This window comes from Athene noctua, chromosome Z (genome assembly GCF_965140245.1).
Source record: "Athene noctua chromosome Z, bAthNoc1.hap1.1, whole genome shotgun sequence".
Taxonomy (NCBI): domain Eukaryota; kingdom Metazoa; phylum Chordata; class Aves; order Strigiformes; family Strigidae; genus Athene; species Athene noctua.
In genome coordinates this window covers 80,016,873-80,042,224 of record NC_134077.1, presented here as the reverse complement: position 1 = coordinate 80,042,224, position 25,352 = coordinate 80,016,873, and the positions used below count along the sequence as shown (strand labels likewise).

The following is a 25,352-nucleotide window of genomic DNA, read 5'->3' as shown; positions in this document are numbered from 1 at the left end:
CTATCTTTTGATATAGAATAGTGGCAAGATCTTTGTATTCCATGCTGTTTGCAGCTAATTCTTTTGTATGCTGTGTTCATAAGTTTGATTTTTCCTTCCTAACTGCTTCACTATTCTTTTTGAATTAAAACCTATATTGATAGCTGGCATTGTCCTGGCAAAACTGGCTTCTCATGGCTTGGATAGGCACACACTTCGCTGGGTAAAGAACTGGCTGGATGGCTGGGCCAAAGATTTGTGGTGAATGGAGTTAAATCCAGTTGGCAACTGGTCACGAGTGGTGGCCCCCAGGGCTTGTTTTTTGGGGCCACTCCTGTTTAACATCTTTATTGATGATCTGGACGAGGGGATCGAGTGCACCCTCAGTCAGTTTGCAGGTGACACCCAGTTGGGTGGGAGTGTTGATCTGCTCGAGGGTAGGGAGGCTCTGCAGAGAGACCTGGACAGGCTGGAGCCATGGGCTGAGCCCAACTGGGGGAGTTTCACTAAGGGCAAATGCCGGGGGCTGCCTGTGGGCCACAACAACCCCCAGCAGCGCTACAGGCTTGGGGAGGAGTGGCTGGAGAGCTGCCAGTCAGAGAGGGACCTGGGGGGGTTGATTGACAGCTGGCTGAACAGGAGCCAGCAGTGTGCCCAGGGGGCCAAGAAGGCCAATGGCATCCTGGCTTGTGTCAGCAATAGCATGGCCAGCAGGGACAGGGAAGGGATCTGACCCCTGTACTCGGCACTGGTGAGGCCGCACCTCGATGTCTGGGTTCAGTTTTGGGCCCCTCACTCCAAAAAGGCCATTGAATGACTCGAGCGTGTCCAGAGAAGGGCAACAGAGCTGGTGCAGGGTCTGGAGCACAGGTCATACGGGGAGCGGCTGAGGGAACTGGGGGGTTTAGTCTGGAGAAGAGGAGGCTGAGGGGAGACCTCATCGCCCTCTACAGCTCCCTGAAAGGAGGGTGCAGAGAGCTGGGGATGAGTAACCAAGTAACAAGCGATAGGACAAGAGGGGATGACCTCAAGTTGTGCCAGGGAAGGTTTAGACTGGATATTAGGAAGCATTTCTTTCCAGAAGGGGTTGTTAGGCATTGGAATGGAGGAGTCCCCATCCCTGGAGGTGTTTAACAGTTGAGTTGACATAGCGCTGAGGGGTCTGGTGTAGCTGGGAACAGTCAGTGTGAGGTTAATGTTTGGACTAGGTGATCTTCAGGGTCTTTTCCAGTCTTGATGATTCTGTGATTCTGTGATCCCAGCACACAGAGCTATCTAATATTTTTCTTCCATAAGGCACCTCATTCAGTAATTCCTTGTTCAGCTATAGTAATTTATTCTTTAATTATCTTCCTCAACTGTGTTTTAGCATCTTGAAGTATTTTAAATCCACTTACTCTGCAGCAGTCACATACTTGCTTTCTTAAGACACCACTCCCTGTGTGCAATTCCCAAAAATGCCTGCCTTCTTCAGACTAGTAATTCCTTCCTGTTCAGTCAGGTCCTTGAAGATTTATTCAAAATGGGTACATAATACACAATAGGTAGTCCATAAATTGATTACTCTTTAGGTCCAAGAAGAAGCAGATGTCCTCCAAATTTACCTTGTCAAAGAAGGTTAAGATTCTCATCAGGAGAAGTTAATTAGGTGTGGGGAAGGTAATACCAGAAGTTAAGACTCTACGTGGATCATTATTGAAAGACAATGGGAATTTTTCTCTTGATATGTGTGAAGACTAGCTGGGTCCAAATCATTTGACACAAACAATGTGGCTTTTGTAGTCTATAATTTGTTGAAAATGTTCTGTGAAAAGCTTCATCTGAGGTTATCACTGCTTTAAAAGTGCTTATTAATTAGTGGATAATCTGCCATTTTGTTTTCTTGGAAAGAGTTCTGAAATGCTTGGAGAATGGGTTAGATGGTGTTAGGTTGCTGTTGAAAAATTCAGTGATTTGACTAGGATGAGGAAATAGTAATGTGAACAGCTGGGCTTGTGTGACGGACCAAAAGAAGGGGAATTTATCCGTTTCCATGTATATTTAAAGATTGCCTTACTAAAGTCAGTAAGGTGGTGTGGATTTAATGGCACACCTAGGGGAACTGTTACCCCCTCCTCCAGCAAGCACCAACTACCCTACATACCTTTCAAAAACACTTCCCTGTGTGTGACTTGCTCTGGGTCAGATTACATGGGAAAAGTTATGCTATATCATAAGTTACTTGCCAAGAGCACCAGATCTGACCTTTCAAGTTTACGTCTGTTTAAGTGTGTTTAATGAAAATTCTGAGGTAGATTGATTACATATGTGTAGGGTTATTTCTGAAATTTTGTACTGTGTTTTCTATTTGTAAAGGTAAAATAGATGAGAAGGAGATCATGCTGTCCAGACATGCTGCTCTGGTGCACCTGCTGGTGACAGTTCGAGATCTTCTATTAACATGTGGCTTGGACACAGCACTAGGTTTGTTTTTAATAGTGAATACTTTGTGTGTATTCTACAGTCTGTCCTTCATGTCTGCAGGCTGTGATTTTTTGCCATCAGTGTATATCCAGCATAACTTCAATATGATATTCAACTTCCTTTTTGTTTCTTTACTTTATTTCAGTTCCATCATTAAGATTGTACTCTGGTAGTGTATATGCTCAGTTCATGACTAATATACCACGATTCATGGTACTACATGGATTTGCCTAAGAAACATTCATATGAATTTCCACAGATGTAACGTGTTGTCATGTATCTCAGAATGACAAATTTTCATTGGAATCTCTGTGTGGAAACTGAGAAACATGCAAAAATGACAAGTCCTTTGGGGTTTTTTGATCCACCTTCTGTGAGTGTGGAACATTTTCCACCTAAAAATATTTTTAGGCTCCTTGGAAATGAGGCATTTTAAACAAAATCTGAAATATTAACTAATGTATCACAAGGTATTTACAGTCCACTTCTTAGCTGTAATTGAAGTTACAGTCCAATTCTTAGCACAGGACTCACAGAGAAGCTTTTTTTTGGAGCTTTTCTATTCTTATGCTATTAAGATTTGGAATATGAAAATTTGTTGTAACCCAATTTTAGCCTAAAATGACAATGCCATGCTTTTCAAGTTCCCATAGTTGTGTATTGTAAATTTTCAGATAGATCTATCAGAAAAGTTTCATAAGGAGCTGAAGTCAACTTTAACGAATGCCCTAGGATAGTCAGGGTTCCTTTGTCTTTGTAAGAAATAAGGCAGTTCAGAGCATCTAACTTCAGTCACGCTGAATTATCCCTTGATGGAGGGTATTTCCCTAAAACTGATGTAAAATGGAAAACGTCAGCCATAAACTGAACTGTGGGGAAAATAAATTATTTTGTATTCACTTCAATATTTCTAGTGATAAAATAGTATGAAGAAAATTACAGAATGAATATATAGTAGAATCCTTAGTAGAATTGTTTTCTGCAATTACTATAAACAATGTAGGAGGACAGGAGAGTGACAAATGTTCATCCTCTTCTGTTCTCTTGTAGCAAAAGCAAACCTAGATGATATTTCATAATTACACTGCACCCATCTTTCTAGATCCCAGCAACACCTCACACAGGAAACTGCACAAGTAAAAAAGATCTGAAAAAAACTTAGAAAATTGAGCCAGGTACTAAGTAGGCCCTGTAGTCCTCACTATTGCTGTGGTGTGTGATTCACCACATAGTTATCTTAGATGTACTTTTTATTTATGCATTTTCAAATAACCCCAGCATTGTTCACCATTTATATACAAAAGGCATCGTTCAGAGTTGAGAAGTAGTTGTGATAATATGAAGAGTCGTGAAAACACAAGACAAGTAAAGCTTTGGACAGTGGGAATAAAAAAAAGTTGTTGTTTAGTATAAGCCATATAGACTAATTAAATACAACAGTACTGCTGCTAGTATCTGCAGCTATAGGATGCAACATTCTATAATTCTAGCTGGATTCATATAGCAGATACTACAGGAGGTATAACAGTTTTATAAAGGCCACTTATGTACCTGGTTAGTAGTGATAGTATCCTCCCATATTGGTGAGCCATTAAATTTTAATCTTTTTTTTTTCGAGATACCTTCACAAAAATTTTAAACTTATGTGTAGATTAAACACAAACCTTGGCAATTATCTTTTGTCACTGCAATTACTTCTTTTGTTGCTTTATTAACAGGTTATTTGTCCAAGGCAAAGGATATCTATAAAAACATCTTAGAATCCTGTTTGAATAAAATCTGGAGGCAATTGATGATTGTACAGTACAGCAGCCAGAAAAACCATGAAACAAATCCCAAAATAACAGAGCTTCAGTGTCAAATGTTAAATTGGATGCAAAGTTATGGAGATGAGCACAATGTTAAGGTTAACAATGTAAACAATTTCTCTAAGCAAACAAAACTGCTCCAAACTATGTGAATAATTATAGAACCATCTTTCAACAAGGGTTGGTTTATGGAAGAAAGTCTTATAATTACCTTTCTAGCTCTCTGTTAAATAAGGGTAACATAAAGTTTAAGACTTCTCTCAGGAGTGGGTGCAAGTTTCTGTTTGGTTAAATTTTCCTTTGTTGCACGACTGAAATGATATGCATATTTTTAACATTGCCAGGGCTTCATCTTGTTGCAGGTGGTTTTGTTTCCTTGTTAAGTATATTTTATCACATCACTTATTGAAAATTATACTATAACCTTTTGTTTGAAGGCCTCAATTTTCTGGTGCAAAGAGAATCATAGCACAAATCAGGATTGTGTACCCGTACAGTGTGACTCAGAGGACACACACCATGGAGTATATGAGTATTGTTATCCATAGATGACCTCTGCTTAACCCATGTATCAGGTCAATCTCCTGGCATTGTAATTATATAAGAAGTAAATATCCATAAGTGATAGTTATGGCATGAAGGATAGAGTTGTGGAGAAGATTCAAGTTATCCAAAGGTTTTTTTCTGATATGTGATATTTTGGGTGATAACATGCAGTGCAAAACACCATTTTCTTTTGCAGAATATTTATTATTTATTTACAGAATACTTACCACATAATGAAACAGAAGGGATAAAATATATAATTTTTTAAGTGTCCTGAGTATTTGGAATAGAACTTGTGCTGCTGAACACACAGCCAAGAAGACGAATCTTCAAGCTTACTTTCATTTATTTTGACTTCTTTCAATACTTCCTGTAGCTTTCTTCTGTTTCTATTAAGAGTTGTATGAAGAATTCTAAAGATCTTTTGATTGAATTCTCCTGAGAAATAGAATAGCTTACTGTACACCCTTCTAGAATTTAAAATGGAATTGAAGCAACCAAACCAAAATGGTGTTGTCTTGGTGTCTGTCCTTCAGTAGACCCTCTAAGCTGATTTCAGCATCATTGTCTTCTTAAGAGGAACACATTTTGCTTTGTCTTGCTAGGATTGTCCAGTACTAGGAGACATATGACAACTTTGTCATCTTAATGTCAGCTCGGTGATAATTCCACTTTTCTTCTGAACTCCATTATGTATTATTTTTAAATTTCTTAACTGTAACTCTCCTGACTTTTGACTTGCTTGCTTGACTTAAGCTCATGCACGTGTACCCATCCACCGTAAGAATATATGTGATTTTATTCACAATTAAAAGATTATTTACTGTTTCCTAACATTCAGAGACAGGTTTCAATGAGCCAGAACAGGCAGAAGGAGTATTACAGTTTTAATAAGAAGTAAAACTTGTATCGAATAAGCTATTTCCTGTTCTATCACATCATGATTAATATGATGTAAAATATGATAATCTGTTTATCATTTTATTAGCCAAAATTGTTACTGATGCAAGATTGTAGTGGGACATTTCCTTTGTAAGCAAGAAGCTGCTAATGGAATAGAAGAAACTGAACTTTAGTCTTTATTTCATTATGTTTTGTACTCATGATTAGATAGAACATGACTGAAAATGTCATCTAGCTCACAACAACATGTAATGAGTACACTATTATAACGTGTGAAAAAGCAGCTCTGCATTTTAAAATACAGTTGTCCAAAACTGCTTTGAAAGGAGCCAGTGGATTGTCAGGTGTCTGTTCTGTACACCAACATATGGAAATGGAAATCTGCCTTCAGCTTATCAGGCTGATCAAGAAATTATTTTCTGACAAGATCTGACACGCTATTAATACTTACATATATAATTATCTTCATCTGTAAGTATTAAGACTTAGGCAATGCCATATGCCTTCCTTAAAAATCTTGTGTGCACTATGAAAAGTGCCTATACAATGGCATTAAGGTTCAGAGATCATCCAGTCAAAGTATGGTGTAAATCCTGTATGTGTGTACATATTCATTGTTTCCTACTTCGATTATGTAGCACAAGTTTGTATCATTTGAAATGGTGGACAAGATAAATACCTTCTCTGGTTCTTTTTAAAACTATGTCAGTTTGGTAGAGCCAATCTTTTTCAATGTTTTCATCTTAAGCGGTATTTCATGTGTCTCAGACATAAGCAATCTCTGGCAGGAACACTTCAGTCTACTCCATTTATGGTCTGGAAAATCATTCTGATTAGTTCAGCAGTACATCTAGTATCTCCCCCCGGTACTTAACCATCTTGCGTACTGAATTCTAGATATCCTCAGTTTAAGTTTTGCCTCTATAGGGATAATGCCTCTAATGTGACAGTAATAATCTGTCTAGTGCAACAGTAATAATGTGGTATAATGTCTTAAGATAATATCTTTAAATATCATTTTTACTTTGGATCAAATATTCCAGTTTAAGATTTCTTCTAGAACAGCTTTGTTCATAAAGCTGAATTCCGATACTGATGTCTTCTATAGTATTGTTTCTCCAGCTCTTGTAATAACGCACACATACATATGAGTTTCAAATTGTTGGTGACAGGGGAAAAAATGCCAGCAAAACTTTAGCCCTGAATATGGGGAGAGCAGATATGGGGCTGCTGAGGCAGCTAGGTAGGAAGGTCCCCTGGGAATCTGCTTTTGAAGGTATTGGGGTCCAGTAACACTGGTCAGTTTTTAAGAGCCATCTTGTAGGAGCACAGAAGCAGGCATTCCGAAGTGTGGGAAGTCAGGCAAGTGGGGCAGAAGGCCAGCTTGCCTGAGCAAGGATCTTCTAGAACTTAGGTGGAAAATGAAAGTGTATGAACCTTGAAAGCAAGGACAGGCAACACGAGAGGACTACAGAGATGCTGTTTTCTACTGTGGGGAGAAAATTCATGTGGCCAGAGCTCATTAGAGTTCAGGTTAGCCAACACTGTGGACAACAAAAAAGGGCTTTTAAATATGTTAACAGCAAAAGGAGAATCAGTGATAACATTGGTCTGTTGCTTGACAAGGTTGGTCACCTCACAAATAGGGACATAGACAAAGCAGAGATGTTTAATACCTTCTTCGCCTCTATCTTCAACACCAATGATGGGCTCTGGGACCCCCAGAACCCTGTGCTGGAAGACCATGGCTGGTCAGATGATAAACTCCCAATGAATGCTGAACTTGTTCAAGACTCGCTGCTCCAGCTGGATGTAGCTATATCTATGGGTCCCGATGGGATTCATCCCAGGGTACTGAAAGAGCTGAATGATGTCATCACAGGACTTCCATTATTCTTCCGCAGTCTTGGGAGACTGGAGAGGTCACAGTTGACTGGTAGCTGGCAAATGTTGTCCCAGTTTTCAAGAAGGTCAAGAAGGAAGACCCTGGTAATTACAGGCCTGTCAGGCTCACTTCAGTGCTTGGTAAAATAATGAAGAAATTTATTCTGGGAGTTATTGAAAAACACTTGAGAGATAATGCAGTCATTGGTCATAGCTAGCATGGGTTCACAAGGGGGACACCCTGCTCAAATAGCTTGATTTCCTTTTACAACAAGGTCACCCATCTAGTTGACCAAGGCAGTATATGTGGTGGTTTTGAATTTTAGCAAAGCTTTTGATACTGTCTCTCACAGTATTCTTCTGAGCAAAATGTCCAGCACAAGCTAGACAAGTCCCTAAAACATTGGGTGACCAACTGCCTGACAGGCAAGGCTTAAAGAGTTGTAGTAAATTGGGTTATATCAGTCTGGTGGCCAGTCACCAGTGGGGTTCCCCAGGGCCCAATTTCAGGGACAGTGCTCTTTAATGTTTTTAGAAATGATCTGGATGAAGAATTAAATGTGCATTAAGTTTGCTGATGATATGAAATTAGGGGGAACGGGGAACTGTTCTCTACTTGGAGGTAGAGAAGCCTTACAGAGAGATCTGGATAGATGAGAGAGCTGGGCAAACACCAACTGTATGAAATTTAAGTAGGGTAAGTGCCAGATTCTCCACCTGGGACCATCCTGGTTATACATACCTGGTTATACATACCAGTCAGGGGATCAGAGGCTGGAGAGCAGCCCCCTGGAAGGAGATCTGGGGGTCTGGGTTGGTGGCAAGTTGAATATGAGTCAGCAGTGCACCCTGGCAGCCAAAAGGACCAAGCATGTCCAGGGGTGCTGGAAGCACAGCGCAGCTAGCCGGTCAAGGGAGGTGATTGTCCCATTCTATGCTGCACTGGTGTGGCTTCACCTCAAGTCCTGTGTGCAGTTTTGGATGCCTCAGTATCAGAAGGATATTAGACTGTTAAGAGTGTGCACAGAGGAGGGCAACCAAGATGGTGAAAGGCCTCAAAGGCAAGATGTACGAGGAGCAGCTCAGGTCACTTGGTTTGTTCAGCTTGGAGAAGAGAAGGCTGAGGGGTGACCTCATCACAGTGTACAACTTCCTCAAGGGGACAGCAGAGGGGGACCTGATGGTCTCCTCTCTCTGGTGACCAGTGGTGGGACATGAGGAAATGGATGAAGCTGCATCAGGTGAAGTTCGAATTGGACATTGGAAAAAGAAAATGTTCTTCAATGAGAGGGTGGTTTGGTCACTGAAACAGGCTTCCCAGGGAAGTGGTCATGGCACAAAGCCTTTCAGAATTCAAGGAGTGTCTGGGCGGTGCTTGTAGTCATATCATTTAGTTTTAGGCAGTCCTGTGAGGAGCAGAGAGTTGGACTTGATCCTCATGGATTCCTTTCAACTTGAAAAATTCTGTGATTCTATGATTGTCATTCTGGAAAACTCCAAGGTTTCCATTTTTGCCATCTGCTTAGTCAATTTCATGCTTTCTGTGCAAAAGAGAAATATAGATGTTTGCAGGCTGAAAGAACTTTTTTTTTTTACAGTACGAGAGTTTCTTTTACTTGTCTTCTTCCAGATACTAATCATAACAAGGATGGACTCTGAGAGAGAAAAAGCTGCCCTCATTCATACTTTATCTAGAGTAGAAGGTACATAATTATTTTTATGTGTAGTTTTGAAAGAAAAAGTGGCTGTTATTCTATGTTTGACTGCATTCCTCTTTGTATGCTTTTTACAGGTGTTTCTCCCTGTTCTCATCAAGAACCTTTTTCTATGCCTTTCTCACTGTTTTCTGTTTCCTAACTCTTCCATCAGCCTTTTTTCTTTCTTGTAATTTTATTTTCCCCTGATTAAGAGTTCTGGTATGAAGTTTTCTGTTGCAAGAGAATGATAGTTCATTGGTCAAATCAAAGATTTATTTAACAGAACAAAAACGAGATGTGGGCAGCCCATTGCCTAATTATAATTGCATGCTGTCTTGGTCAGATTGTCTCATTTAACTGATCAGTGGTCACAAGTTTTTTTCCTTGCAAGCTTAGTAAGAGCAGTTAAAATTTAGAAGTCTTAACTAAGCTCCCTAGCATAAAATCTCAAATGAGTAGGTACAGATCATGATTTCCCTTAGCTATCTGTTGCTGGCCTTGTTTGCTGATTTGCTAAATATGTAAGCATAAGCTGTAGCAATCTATTAAACTCAAGGAATAATAAATACTGTTGCCAATATCCCATCCCCACACTGATATAAGCAACACTTTCATCAATTTGTCATTTTACGTATGAGCAATTTTTGTACAAGCTTGTTCAGCTTTGTAGATTCAGCTGGGAAAACAAACATGTTTCAGGAAGATTGTTATCTGAGCCTGTACTTTTGTGGAGAGCAAGCCACTGATTCCTTTCATATTGCTTTTTAAAACCCATATATGTAACTCCTTCTTGCTTGAACCTTATTAACAGTGTCATGAATTGTATTGTTCTTTTGCCTTTAAAAATAAATTTCCTGTGCTGTTAAAGGAAGAAAGCCTGTCTTTTAAAATGTTTTGAAAGCGAAGAGATACGTTCACAAGGCTTTTACTACTAATAATATTTAATTAAAAGTATTTTGGTTTAAGGTCTTAAGACTTGGTTTCAAACATGGGTCAATCCAACTAACTAAAATTTTGAAGAGAGGCATTTGTGTTATACAAATAATCCCTTTTTAGTTCCATCTTACAGTCATATTTGTAAAACCTGAAATGTACAGAATGTGTAAAGGAATTTAAGCGATTAAGGGGCAAAGATGCTTCCTTTTGCACTAGCCTTTAATTTTTCATTTTAAGGTAATCAGATTGTGAATTTGTGAGACATTAAACCTATTCACATTACTTGGGTTCAAAAATGGAAGTTTCTAAATTATACCCACCAGTGCAATACCAACTGAAATTGTGTAGAAGTTCCTCAAGATAGGCAATGTAATACATAAAATTTTAATATCCTGTGTTGTTCCACATTTGCTGCTTACTGATGTGCATTGATTCATAATTGCAGAGGCTCATTGATTAAGGCTTTAATTCTTTTCATGCAGGATTAAAAACTATGGATTTGAATTCTGACAAAAAAGGAACCTTTTTAGCTTGTAAAGATATCATAAGCAGGTAGTAATATTCTTGATTTTTGAGAACAAAGTCTTTACTAAGGACTAATGTCAGGGAAGCTTTTGTTACTTTTGTTCATTTCCATGGGACTTTCCAGTCTGCAGTAAAAATTTCAGAATAGGTTCTACATCTTCATTCTGGGAGGGGAGAATTTTATTCACAAAGTAGTAAAATGCTTAGTTGTGAGGCTCAGAAGAACTTCAGAAAGCATGAAATTGTGGGTTTAATTTCTTACTTTGTTTTACAGTTTTAGAAAACTTGTTCAGAAAAATGTGTAGAAAAACATGTTTATTTTACATGTTTTAGAAAAAGGTGAGGGGGAAGGGCATAAGAAAAATAATGTCAAATTATGACTGCAGGAAAATACAAATACTTCAAGTATATAATTGAGGGGGGAAGTACAGTAATTTTTAAATTAATTTTTAAAGAAATTGCATTTTTAAATTGAGGAAGGGTAAATACGTTTTTGTAAACAGACTTTAAACAGTTATGGTTCTTCAAAGTAAAAATGTGTTTATTTTGTTCTGAGGGTAATTCTAGGGGAACTTAATTTTATTAGTTACTTTGTTGGTTTTTTTAAGCCTTAGTAGATATTCCTGTGTTATTGTACGTAATCAGCAAATTGGACCTGACTTCCCATGGACACACTTCTCATTAGTAATTGAATATGATTATTCCGAAAACTCTTGCTGGAAAAATCTGTGCAAAAATCTGAATGTTACTTACATGACTTTTAAAACTACCCTCCCTGAAACCATACAAATGGGTAAGTACTCTCCAGAATTGTAATAAACACTTGGAGTGTCATATGAAAGAAAAGCATTTTCAGTTCCCTAAAATGCTAGTTTCATGTGCCTGTGGAAGAGAATGAGTAATAAATTATGAAGGCTAAAGCTAAGCAAACAGAGCTGTTTTTTCGATACAGCAAGATAGGGAGGTATTTTTCTTAGGGTGTGATCTTAGTTTTGGCCAGGATGTAGTAGTAAATGTTGGTTGATAAAAGACTTGTGCCAAGTTCACAGGTTGTTTACAGTTGCTACAAGCTGTATCCACCCTTCCTCATCCTAAGGGAATGCGGCTGTAGATCTAAAGGAATATAAATTAAATCTTAATTTCAAAGAGATTCAGAAGAGTTTAATTTTGGAAAAAAAAAGTATATAATGGAACCATTTTAATGGACATGAATAAAAGCTGCATTTTTAAGAGATGTCTATTTAAGTACCTAAATATATCTTTAGGTTTTTTGCTTATGAAACCATTTATCTTACATATACAAAATGTTTCAGGGAATTACTGTAGTTCCTTTCTACTGGAGGTACAGATTCCTTACGTATTTCTGGCAACTGAAGGTCTTCTTAATATGCCAGATATGCTTCAGCTTTTGGAATCCAAGTGAGTGAAAATAACCTATTTAATCTTATTCACTATTTATTTTCAGTTTACCAAGACATGTATCTTGTCCTACTACATCATGTAGTAGCCACCTACTTGGCTATCAGGTACATTACTGCATTTTAAGAGACAAGAAGATCATTTTTCTGTTGCAGTTGGTAGCTTAATTCTATAGATACAGAGATGTCAACCAGAATAGAATTGGCTAATTTGTTTATTTTAATAATGAGCTGCACTTTTAATCACAGCAACTTTTAAAATTGTGTATTTTTCCCTGAAAATCATGTTACCCCAAAACATTTTTGCTTTAGTGCTTCTTAATGCCTGGAAGACTTAGTGTTTAATTTCTTGAAAAAATTGCTTTGGGATTTTTTTGTTTTTAACTACCATATAGCTATGCTAAAAAAACAAACAACAGTAAAGCAGTCTAATTTTCTGATACATCACAGCTTTTGGGAGAGGCTAAGTTAAAAACAAAAACTACTTTGTAAAATTAAGATCTAGTTCACTTAATTTTGAATACTCTTTAACCTGTACAAAAGTTTTCATGTTTGTAAATCATTGCACATGTGCATTATTTTCTTCGACATAATTTTCTTTCATTTTGCTTTCACAAAAATAAATAGCTGATAAACATACCTTTTATCATGGGGAGAAAAAATAAAGGAAGAAATAGGGGACAGAGCAGCAGCTTCTCACAAACATAGTGCCAGAGATACAGACTGTTGATTTCACCATGTTGCTGAAGAGATGTCCCTGTTTTGATCCTTCCTATACCCTCAAATCAGCTGTGAAGGCATTTTTGACCTGTGACTAATTACAATTCAATAGGGGGGGGGGGGGGAAATGTTTGACATCTAAAATTTGAACATTTAATTTGACATGCACTTTTAAACTTACCTGTTCAAACTCTCTAATCAGCCTGGCCATAAGCTAAATAGCCAGGAATGCGTTTTGGTACTTTCTCACTAGCTCCTTTTAGCTCTGATGAAGTAACTGATGAACTAATTAAATAGATGATTGAAGTGCAATATAGTCTTAGAAAAGCTTATAGTTCATACATATACTGTCCATACAAGATTCTGGAGGACTTAACTGCTGGCAGATTCAGGTTTAGGTCTCTTGTAGGGATGAGGCCAAGTAGTGTGACGATTGTCTCTTCTCGACTTTTTCCCCCTTAGTCAGCCAAGACTCCCCAAAAGGCCTAAGCATGTGATGTTCATTCCATGAGTCTTTGCTAACACAGCTGGTAACAGGAGGCTGTGCTGCTGGCAGTTGTTGTTCATGCAGAAAAATTTAGGATCATACAGTCAGGGAGTTTTCACTCAGTTTGCTTTCCCTGTGCTGTACAATCATGAAAAGAAGAAAAGACATGCAATATACATTTAATTACTCAAAAGGAGTATCTAAGTATATTTTCTTGATTTATCTATCTTGGTTTCTGTATTACTTTTTTTTTTTTTTTTTTTTGTAAACTCAGAGACTGTATATCAAGGTCATAATCAGTGCAATTAGCAACTTAGTTGAATTAATCCAGTAATATTTCAGTAAGTCACTGTTACATTGATGCGTAGTCTTCAAATGTGTTTTAAAGTGAATTAAGCATTTGAGAAAGATCAAAGTATGGAAAGACTGTGTAATTTAAATAATTGTATTAATTGATGTATGTTATTCTTTTCCTTTATTACTTAACTGAGATTTAATAATTTTACTTCTTCAGGTACAGCATTACCTTTGTTGAAAGAAGCAGTAGTTACTCTTTAAAGCTCTGTGGAAGTACAGATCGATATGTTGTGTTGACAATAGATGAATGTACTGCTATATTTTTGCAGGTACAAAATGAAACTAGTATGTCCAAATTCTGTTACATATTGAGTCACTTCTAGGCCATATCTGCAGCCTTCTAACATATCTTTTCTTTCTTATAATCATATTTAATTCTTGCATTGTTTCACGACATAAATTACTTCCAAATTCATTAACTCCAAAATTCTTTCTGTGCCAGCTGGTCTAGTTTAAAATGTTCTCATATCTGTACCTACATTTCTTTATAGAAGTGTAACATTTGACCTGAGATTAGATTGTATTAAATATAGTTAAAAGATGCATGCTTGAAAATAGGGTTGTATAAAAGAATATTTTAACAGCCAAGTAAATGTATCTGTGACTATATTCTCTTACCAGTGTGCATGTTAATTCCTCCCATTTCAGATAGTTATCTGAATTAGTCTAGGGAATAATTTGTCCTACTTTTAATTAAAAGTAGTTGTTTAGATAATAGCATGATGCTTAAGTTCTGGTATGCTGCAAGATGACTTTACAGGTAGAAGAACTTCTACTGAAAGATAGACAATAAAATAATCAATTATTGCAGGCACCACACAGATAGACATTCCTACATGCTACTGCAAATACTGCTGCAGTTAGTGAGGTTGAAGTGTATATGTTCAGTGTAGCTATAATATGATTGTATTATATGATAGCTAGGTTGAGTGAGTGATTCAGAGGTTTGTAAAAGTATCATGCATTATTAAAGTTCTCAAAAATCTTAAGACCATTCTAAAAAGTTAGTAGTGGTGTTTCCTTTTTACAGAAGGTGAAAAAAGGTATGAAGAAGTCAATCAGTTTTTTAAAGGTCAAACAAAATAGAAGCTGGGGATACCACCTAGTTTTCCTGATTCCCAGCTCTGTCTTTAATACCCATATTATTCAGCTGTATTTATGTTTGATCTAACATCTGCATAATACAGCAATGTACATTAAAAGCTTGTGACAGCCATAGTAATATATTTATTTAGTTTTTATTTTTTATATTCATTTTATACTAGAGTATGGAAGAATTAAAATATGAGAAATCCTGTGACAATGTAATATCTAAGCTGATGGCATTATCACTGCAATATACATGTTGTTGGATTGTTTTCTATTCCAGAAAAGGACTGAACTTAGAGTAAGTAATAAAATTATTTTGTTGTCTTGGTATTTTTAAAACAAACAACACTAAATGAATTTGCTTATTAGAACAAGCTAACACTCCTCATTCTTTGAATTTCTCTGTAGGAACACATTTCTCTTAGAACAATATGAATATTGTAAGCTCGTATTTCTAGTGTGCTTTGGACATTTCACTTAGTTACAGTGTTGTCATGCTCCTACTGAAAAAAACTCAGTGGAATGATAGAAGTAACAGTGATCACTGGAGACCCCCCAAAAAAGTTAGCAAAGATGGTTTTTATGTGTTAGGATCTTTTTTTTTAGTCTTACACGAGAGAAAGAAATGGTTGTTGTAAAATTACAGTATTTGAGGCAGGTAATGCTAACATGAGGTATATTTCAAATCAACAGGTCCAGAAATTTCACAAGTCTAAGGATATTCCAGACCACTGGAATTATTATCTATAATGGTTTGAAGTAAATTAACCACTCGAAATACATGGTTATGAACTGCTCTGTTGCCATCACTGTATCTCATTTGCAACAGGGCAACATACTCCCAGTGTTCTTGCAATCCATCAGTAGTTCTACATTTGCTATGGAAGCACAGCTTTTGTTGATAGAGTTCATAAGCATTCTTTATTACCTATTGTGAGATTTTTTTCCTATGAACAAGTAGTAAATTTTCCATACATCACCTTTCCTGTCTGCAAGATTTTTCTCCAGTGACTGACTCTGATCTAGTCCTTTTGCTCCAGGCCAGGCTTGTTTTGCTGTGGGCTGACTTCATTTTCATTCTCACAGCGCATCCTACAGCATTCAGTCACTTGATGTGTCCTAGTTCTCCTTTCACAGATATTAATGCTCAGACTGTACTAGTATTCTGAATTCCAGGAAATTAAACAGACATTTATTAACACATGGAACAAACATTTTGGAATTATGACATGTGCATATTAAATAGTAACAGTCCAATGAAACTTTTGTAGGTACAGGCTCAGGGGAGACACTCTACTTAACCTTGCCTTAATTTATGCCACTCTGATTGAACTTACACAGAAGTCAGAAGACTTTGAAGTGAAGGTAAATTTTTGGTAGCAATATTTCTGTTTCAGTCTTCACTGTATGATGTTTATAAAGAGCTTAATCAAGTATGCAGTCTACATCAAAAACATAAAAGCTCAACATTACTAAAGTGAGAGGAGCTTAATTCAGTGCTGCTAGTCAGTGAGAAGACTGTGTTGACTCCAGTACAAGTTGAATCAGATTCAAAGAGCAACTGAAGTGTTTTTATGACTAGGAGTCAAGAAATAAGATTGTACCTTTAATTTTATAAATTGCTAGAAGCTGTATTAATCCTTCTTATGTCTTAATGTGAAGTTTCAGATTGATACTATGTTACTAATGCAGTAGAAGAAAATAAAGGGTATTTTTTTCTGCTGTCAGATAGTTTACTTTTTCTTTAATGTGGCAGGATAAAATAATTTTTTTCATTATAAATCAGAGAATGCAGTATTTAGAATAATGAACGCTAAAAAATGAGGCAGAATTTTCATTTGGCTTACCAAGTTGATGTCTGTAACATTTTTTTTTGCATAAAGTAACATCTTTTTAGGAAATTTTAGGATTTCAAATTTATCTGGTTAAATGCAGGTTAAAGAGAGGACAAAGCTTTATTCATTCCATCTACTCAGCAGTGTAGTTCATGTGAAAATTACTTACACTTTCAAACTGTTACACGTCTTAAACTATATTAATTACCAGTGTTACCAGGAAGTCATACTATACCCATAAACTTTATCACATATCAAAGACCTGTATGATAAACTAATTTCACCTACACAGGATTTGCATAAATAAGGAATGTAATTTGTGGCCAGGCTAGTGGTCAGAGGTTGGATTTTCTCTGCTTGATAAGCATGGATCAGGTTTAATTACTCCATATTACCAGCTGTTGTGTTCAGGGTCACCTTTAAGCTTTCCCATTTAACTTCTGTAGCAAATTAAGACATCCCTTAGTATAAGTTTTAACCAAAAGTATTATGTATCACTTTTAGGTGGTTCTTATGCCAGGGATTGAAGAGACAGCACTGGTAATTCGTCAGATTGCTGACAACATTTTGATAGCATCTAATATCAGTCCTCATGAGTGGTTGGACAAATCCTGGCTTTCTGTCTTGCCATCTGAGGTTTGCTTATCTTTCCATTAAATTACACTGTTTTCTTCTTGTTTCTCAGACTCATAAAGTTCTAAGGTTTTTTTGTTGTTCTCTTAAAATATATTATTAAAATGACCGTTATTATATATAAATATACACACACATTTTTTTATATATATACATAAATATAGACACACACATATATATATATATATATAATGTTCCCATCATCCTTGTCAGCCCAATTAGGTGTAGCTGGAACTTTCCCTGTGCTTTCAGAGTTAACCAGTAGAGAAGTTTATCCTCCACATCCCTCAGCTAGTGTGTACATTTCTACAGTTCTAGACACTAAGTTTAAAAAACTATACAAATTGTAAAAGATAAATATAAAATTACTCACTTGGGCAGGAAGCCAAATTCATCAGTGCTAATCCATTACTGAAGTGAGTGGTGCTGCTTACAGACTTGCTTTAAGTCTACTATCTACAAGATAGTAGAACTTTGTTTCACTTCTCATGCAGTAGTTGGTATTAGATATTTACAATAAATGCTGGAACAGGTCCATCAATCACAGTCAAATATATGATGTTCTTAACTTGTATATTAAGGTTTTCAAATTAAACATATGGATTTGTTTATTTTATGTGGAAGCATCAATCTGTAAAGCTGAGAACCTTTTTGGCTTTTGTAAAATTCAGAAGCATTTTAGATCAGGTATTGGCATGGCCTTTCAAGTGTGGCATATTGGATTATAGGCTTTCCAATTTAGAGATTAAGGATACTGGTAAAAAACTGAGAGGAGCCATTGATTGTATTTTGTCTCTGTTAAAGGTATTAGATCCTGGCATCTCTTCAGTGCAGAGCTTTGTGAAAGCCAGGAACTGGAAGCTGACATTCTTAACATGCAACAGCTCCCAACTTGCTGCCCTCATGTGACATACAGCCTCCCCCTAGCAACTCCTACTTTTGGCACCTGTCTCATTGCTGTTTACAAATGTAACTTTTGTAAAACAAAAGCAGCTTTGTCAGTTTATCTTGATTTAGGTAATTCTCTTAAAAATGGAGAATAAACGGTAAATCTAGTGATGCGTTTTCAAATCAAGTTTACATGAATCACTGGTTTCATCCTTTGCAATAAAAACGTCTTTAGACTGTGCTTGCTTTTTATCAAGCTATTACACAGAACTTACTCTTTTGCAAAAATGATACACTGTTACATCTGTAGTAAAAAAACCCCAACTTTTCATTGGGCTATAAAGGTGCACTGTTAGCAAGCTCTGTTTCTGTGATACACTGTATGACCTATTCATAGGGATGTCATTCTGTAGAAGCAGAAAAAAAGTTTGTCAGATATCAATCTAACAAAATAATTTCCATTTCCAGACAGAGAAATGCCTGCTTACTTTTCCATGTATCAACCCTCTGGTTGCCCAGTTTATGTTAAAGAAGGGATCTTCGTTGGAGAGGTTGTTTCTTTCAAGCTTTGATCAACTTCAGGAACTTCTGCCAGAGGTTCCAAAAAAAGTTTTAAAGGTTGGCCAAAATTAATTTATGTGTTAGATCAATCATTTTGCACTGTTGTAATACAGGTGATGCTACATGCACATTTGCTATCATTTAAAAATTAATTATATGCTTTATCGTGTTATTCATATCTAAAATGCTAGCCTGCTAATTTGCAGCAGATTTTGTCAAGTCACCATTATGTTCATGTGAAGAAGATTAGAACATTTCCTTAACTGCAAAAATACTCATTTGTTCAGTTTCCTCTTCAGGCTTCATCGTATCAAGTAGTATTTCAGCATACAAGCTCGTATGTTTTCCTAATATAAGAAATGTTTTCCAATTAAGGATTTCCAGGTCTTTTGTCCGTCCGTCCGTCCGTCCCTCCCTCCCTCCCTCCCTCCCTCCTTTCTTTCTTCCTTGCATCTGTCTTATTAAGAAATAATAAACCCACAGCTAACAAATTCATAGTCCTAAGCATTTGAAAGAGCCATAGAGGTTAAGATGAAGAATTCCATTCACTAGAGTGTCCATTCTACAGCTAGAATTGTGTGCTCCTACTGTTTCAGCTGGGCCAAGTCTGGGAAAATTATATAATGTTTATAGTCAACTAATGGGATTAAAAATGCACAGCTTTTATCAGTCAGGAAAATGGAAGGATAAACTTCCATGTCAGAAGCATTCAGTTAATGTGAAGGAGCAAGTGAACAGATATTTGGGCATTAAATATCAACTTGTGCATGTTATTGTAATAACTGCATATGTGTAAAGTCATGTTTAATGACTGAAAAAAAGAAAAAGACCTCATCAGTTTAATTCCTCCATGACATGCGCCAATCTGTTGCAGACACTACTTCCTACAGTCCTGGACTAATGAAAAAGAATGAAATATAGGTATTGATTTTCCTGTGTTTCAAAAGACAGGCTATTACTTACTCTGTTTATAAATTTAAGACAGGTGACACATTGTCTACTGCCTCTCCTTCTATGTTGCTCTTTTTTTTTGTTTCAGTAAAAAAAAATTATGCATCCTAGAATCCTAACAACTGGTTTAACTTTTCATATTTGACAGTGTAGGGAAGTACTATAAACACTCAGGTATCTTTTTTTTCGGTTTCAGCATTTTAGTGACACAACATCTTCATACAGCCTGAATGCTGCTGCTCCACTAGAAACAGCAATGAAAGGTGTATCACCCTCAGAGAACTGGACTAACTTCAACACATTCTATCTAGATTATAAACAAAATTACCCGTCTTTCGAGCTGCTTGGTAAAGCACAAAACAGCACAGGTAATATCTTGAATTACTAGGAAATCGTGTCTCCTTTGAAACCAAACGAAAATCTGAGTGTATTAGAATCTTTATCTCTAATCATGGAAAGGTCAGTTATTCTGAGTAGACAGACTGAAACTGATGCTCAATGGCATCTTGGTTTTCTGTAAAATCTAGAGAAATAAGCTAGTTTTCCATTCTCCAAATAGAATGGTTCGAATTTTTCTCTACCAGGAACATCTCATATGAATTCTGAAGCTGTAATTACTCCATTGAATCATCATCGTGGTTTTTTTGACTCGGATCTTCCAAGCTGTATGCAAAAGAAATCATGTTCTTCAGAAGTAATTATGAGTAGGAGGCAGAATTTCTTTGCTGTGCCAAAGGACTGTGAAGATTTTGCTCAAACAGATGTTATGAATTCTCATTGTGTTCAAAGACAGCCTTTCAGGGTGCACTATAGCTTTGATAATTCTTCCAAGAACTTGGAAAAAGAGTATTTCTTTACAATGGTCAGTGACTCTGCAACTCAGGAGAGCTCTAAGTGTTTTCTAGAATTTAGAGACACAACATCAAAGAGCCAGGAAATTCTGATTAACCAGAACCCATGGTATGACTCTTCATCCACAGGCCCATGTGATTCATTTGCATCTGATGGTTTTCTCTCTGATTCCTTTGTTGATCCAGATGAAATTAAAGATCTGAATTTTCACCAAATAGGTAGAGAATCTGAAAGAAAGAGAAGACAAAGTTCACCATTTTTATGGACGCAAGAAAAAAATAGAACAGGTATGTTCAAAGCAAGCAGAATTGGCTGAAATTCTATGTGTAACTCAACTAGAAACAGGAGTATCTATAAGACAAGATTTTGTATTTTCTTCAAATAGTTCTTAAATCAAATCCAACCTAACAGTTGCATATTTCTTTTACTAAAAAACTTCCTTGCATATGTATTTCTTCTGTGATAAAAGTTCTTGTGTTTATTCTCTGTTTTGAGCATAAAGAATATATACCTTTTTTTAAATAGAACTGTGTTACTGCCTTTATTTTTCCTTGGTAAAATATTGAAAAGTGTAGTTCTCCGATATTGTAAGCTTCAGCTTCTTCTCTCTTTGGCAGTGCCTGAAATGTGCATAATAAACATCACAGAATTGTTTTAAAAGTTATGGGAAAGATTATTTTGTAAACATAGGTTTGGACAAAAGAGGAAATAAAAGACTAGAAAGTATTTTCTCTAAATGACTGAAAATAGATTCAGCAAATTCAGAGAGTGAAATTTAGATATGACTAATGGCTGTGTTTTGCTGTAGCCATTAATGGAGTCAGAATTTCATTCTGACATATTTCTAAGTTTCATACAGTACCCTTATTCTTGAAATTTTTTTTTTAGCTAATGTCTCCAGGGCTAAACTCTCCATCTTGAAGTCATTCCAAAGTATATTTCTTCAAATAGATGCTATAGTGTGTACTTCAAAATTTTGTTTACATACAGTCCTTATATAAAATTTTCAAGCTTCTCTTTTTTTTGTAGTTTTCTTATCCTTGGTTTAGTTTCTCAAATATAGTTAGCTGGACACCTTTTCTTTGATAAGCCATAATACATATCCATGGAGTCTTAAGAAAGCATCACTAGCCTCTGTCAGACTGAGTATTGCTGTGTTGTATATTCTGGTATTTTTAAAATTCTTCTCCTTCCCTATAGGTGAGGTGCCACATTCTTTAAAAATCTGAGGTTAAGCTTCTTAAATAAAGTGCCTAACTCCCAGTACAGATGATTTAATTTATGCTTTCTCTGTTGCTGTCTGTCATTAAATCTCTTGGTGGTATAGCAAGGTCAGCACAGCATTAAAATGATTTCAGTAATAAGATCAAACTCATTCATGAAAACACAAATAACTAATTGATATTAAGTTTCCTGGGCTGCTTAAGGCAATTATGGAAGTAAACCCAGGAAAAGCTAATTGGATATGGTGAACTGCTTATAATTTTCAGCCTATGTAAATTAAAATGTTCATACAGAAACTGTGAACAGACCTGTGTCTCTCCATTGGGATTAAAATTGAGACCTGGAGTATTGCTGGGTAGCTGACAGTGTTGACTCAGTATTCCAGTAAGCTGACTGGCACTGCTAGTATAAAATTCTAAATACAATAGTTACAGTAGAGATCAGGGCAGATTCTTCTGGTACCACATTTTACAGTATTCTGAAAACACTGTGATCTCTGCCTGATAAGCTTTCTGTAATACTCCTGCCCAGTAGGGCAGAGGTATACTTAAATCTGAATCAAATAAAAAAAGAAAAAGTGATTTTTGTTTTAGATTTTGGAAGTATAAGCTTCGCTTACTTTATTATTCACTAGCCAGGGGAAAAATAAGTGTTCTAAATAGTTGTGCATGCTAATGCAAAAACACACCTTGATACAGTGAAAACCTTCTGAAGTCCCAAATTTAAGAAGTGTGAAATCCCAAGTTTAAGAAATGTGTACAGAGTCAAGTTAAAAGACACGTTGGGAACCTCGAGGGATTTCTTCAGGCTTTAGATCAAACTTTTGTTAAACCACAAGCAATTAATGCCAATATACCAAGCCAGTATTTCCACTGGAACAGATTAAATCCTTAAATCAGCATTAAAGTTTTCTGACAGTAGTTTTTGTAAAGACTAAACAGAATTTTCTTACAGTAACTTATTTTGAATAAGCAATTACTAAAATATTTTGTTGTGAAAATACTTGAATCTTAAGAATGTAAGTAGCTTTTTTAAACAACTCAGAAACACGAACATGTCTCTGGTTAAAAAGAATTAACTGTCACAATTTCTGAATATTTCTGAGTGTAATATTAATGAAATAGAAACAAGCATTAAAATCTTTACGGAAATATTGGGATTAATCATAGTGCATGTTGATGTATATATTTTGTATAGGTCCTGTATTATTATTACAGGACAATATGCATAAAACTGATCAGTAGTACTAAGTAATAGTTAATATTAGTCTGTATATGTTTAATTTTATGGCAGTTGAAACTTTTCATACAGACCATACTGGTTAAAGCTAAATTCTGTTATTGCTTCTGAGAAACACATAGTTAAGTCTGCGTACGTGCTGTATTTGTATTTCATCATACATATATTTTCTTTCCACTTCTTTTTCAGATTCAAGAAATGCAGAACTACCAGAGTTCAAAAAAAGGAGACTGACATATGAAAGAGTTCCTGGAAGAAGTGATGGACAAACACGTCTTAAATTCTTTTAAATGCAAAGGGGTTTTTCATACTACACATTTTTAAATTCATAAACTCTTTGAAGGGAAATGTATTAGTTTTTGTTAATTTTTAGAGAGAAGTTAGGGCTTGGGAATCCTTACTAGTTCAAGAATCTTTAGTAAGTTTTAAAAATTTTACTAAACAAACTAGTTCCTTGTACTGGAGAATTACTGCTTCTCTGTTTGTTCTCACGGGTGATATAAAGGTAGTTGATCACTTTTTATACAAAAAATAAAATATGAATTAAAAAAAAAACAGACACTGGAGCTCATAAAGTTTTCAAGGCACTTGTGTTTGCTCCCTGAGCATGCAGCTTTCCAGACTTACAGATGGACTGGATCTGCTGGAATCCCAAGGCTTCTCCTAAAGTCTTAGAGCTTTCTTGCATTTACAGCTGTGACCCTTTGTATCTGTCCTTTGGGTTCAGTTCCCCTTCTTTCCTTCTGACAGCTGCTTTAGAAAACATCTGATGTGTTCATGACCTGCCTTTAGTCATAAACAACCTATTTGTTTTATAGACAACATATGAAAGGTATGTTGAAATTTAGGGTTCTAATAGATTTGATTTAGATAATTAAGCCGTGACCCTAGCTCTCTGCATAATCTGGTGGAGGCCATTCATCCACATTTTTCAGCTTGCTACAGTGCATCAGCAAGCAGGGAGATGAGAGTCATTGGGAGGGCAGTGCCAGATATGTAAGCTACAGCTGGAAGGGTAAGAGATTTAAAAAAAAAACAAACAAAAAGGCAGAAGAGAGAGGATAGAAATGTACCCAAGCCCTCACTTTCCATCAAAAGATTTGGCAACAAAACTGGAAGTATGTGTGGGAGCAATGGTAGACAGCAGACATTCTGCTGCAGGAATGCATACACAGTTTGCACGCCTGCCAGCTCCAGAATGTCAGTGTCTGTTCAGCAGCCTTCAGCTGACACAATTCAGTTTTCAAACTCACAGATCTTTTTTTAAGTTTAATGCAATAACAGAAAGTAGAAAAAAAGAGAGACAAAATCCACTAAGTTTATGGTTTACGCTTGCAGTAAAATACTTTTTTGAAGTTGAGCCTTCATTAAGTGCATATTCACCATTTGGATGAATAAAACCAGCACTTAGGGGTGAAAGCTTTGGTCTCAGAGAAAATGGAGTGCTAATTTCTAGCTAAGAATTCCTAAAAGCTATGATGATAGCACTAATAGCAATTTTAGTTCACAGTAATATCCCCAAATTATTTGTACACAAATGGTTTGCAAGACTTTAGAAAACACCTTTCAAGTGTAACATAAAAAGACTTCTAGTAGAATTGGAAAGAATCCAGCATTTCCCTGTTTTGTCCAGAATAAGAGAAAGACAAATAAAAACTGCAGTTTGCTTACCATTTGTGGCCCATTTCTGTGGTCACTTTACCTAGCCATTTTCCATCTCTTTGCATCATGGGTTTGGCTCTGTTTTTCACAACTGTCTCCTAAATTGCCAGGCCCAGGAATCTGTTCTTTTAAGAGTGCATCTCTTAAAAAAAAAAAAAAGACAAAGTCTCAGTCACAAATAACCACAGTGGAGAAAATTATAGCTGCCACTGCCAAGCTGTGTATTTATGTCCTCCTCTCCCACAGGCGAAGGCTGACACCAGAATTTTCATATGAACAGTTGTGGAAGTCTAGCCCAGATAATCTATAGACCACTTTGAAAACAAAAGCATGTTGCCTACATTAAATATGTAATGAAACTTCAGGCGGTGTCTGCATTAAGTTTCCATCAGGTAGAAAAAATGTCAGTGTAGAGTTAGTTACTGGCAACATAGTGGAAAATAAGGAAAAGGGCTTGCAATGACCAGATGTTTTTTACTGTCTTTTTTTATGACTCAGTCTCTCACAGATATGTACGCATTGACAATTCTCTCATATGTGTCGTTCTCCCCCCTCCTTCCATCTGTTTAATGTGAAGGAAAATTACTATTGCACTATAAAGATGCACTTCTTTTTTTAACGCTATATCATCTATAACTAAAAAGAATTAGGAAGCAACTAATTCTCAGACAGATGCAATACCAAAACTAATCACC

The 25,352-nt window shown here is 36.3% G+C and overlaps 1 protein-coding gene across 1 annotated transcript in view; it reads left to right on the top strand.

The window, feature by feature from the left end:
• Positions 1 to 23,446, top strand: part of SHOC1 (shortage in chiasmata 1) — a 65,205-nt gene extending 41,759 nt beyond the window's left edge. The window contains exons 16-29 of the mRNA XM_074932725.1: positions 2,335 to 2,442; positions 4,161 to 4,348; positions 9,214 to 9,283; positions 10,693 to 10,768; positions 11,350 to 11,534; positions 12,055 to 12,160; positions 13,881 to 13,992; positions 14,989 to 15,110; positions 16,084 to 16,177; positions 17,152 to 17,283; positions 18,637 to 18,786; positions 19,877 to 20,048; positions 20,265 to 20,819; positions 23,185 to 23,446. Coding sequence (XP_074788826.1) covers positions 2,335 to 2,442; positions 4,161 to 4,348; positions 9,214 to 9,283; positions 10,693 to 10,768; positions 11,350 to 11,534; positions 12,055 to 12,160; positions 13,881 to 13,992; positions 14,989 to 15,110; positions 16,084 to 16,177; positions 17,152 to 17,283; positions 18,637 to 18,786; positions 19,877 to 20,048; positions 20,265 to 20,819; positions 23,185 to 23,285 — 2,171 coding nt within the window. The 3' untranslated portion in view covers positions 23,286 to 23,446. The remainder of the gene's footprint in view (positions 1 to 2,334; positions 2,443 to 4,160; positions 4,349 to 9,213; positions 9,284 to 10,692; positions 10,769 to 11,349; positions 11,535 to 12,054; positions 12,161 to 13,880; positions 13,993 to 14,988; positions 15,111 to 16,083; positions 16,178 to 17,151; positions 17,284 to 18,636; positions 18,787 to 19,876; positions 20,049 to 20,264; positions 20,820 to 23,184) is intronic.
• The last annotated feature ends 1,906 nt before the right edge of the window (positions 23,447 to 25,352 follow it).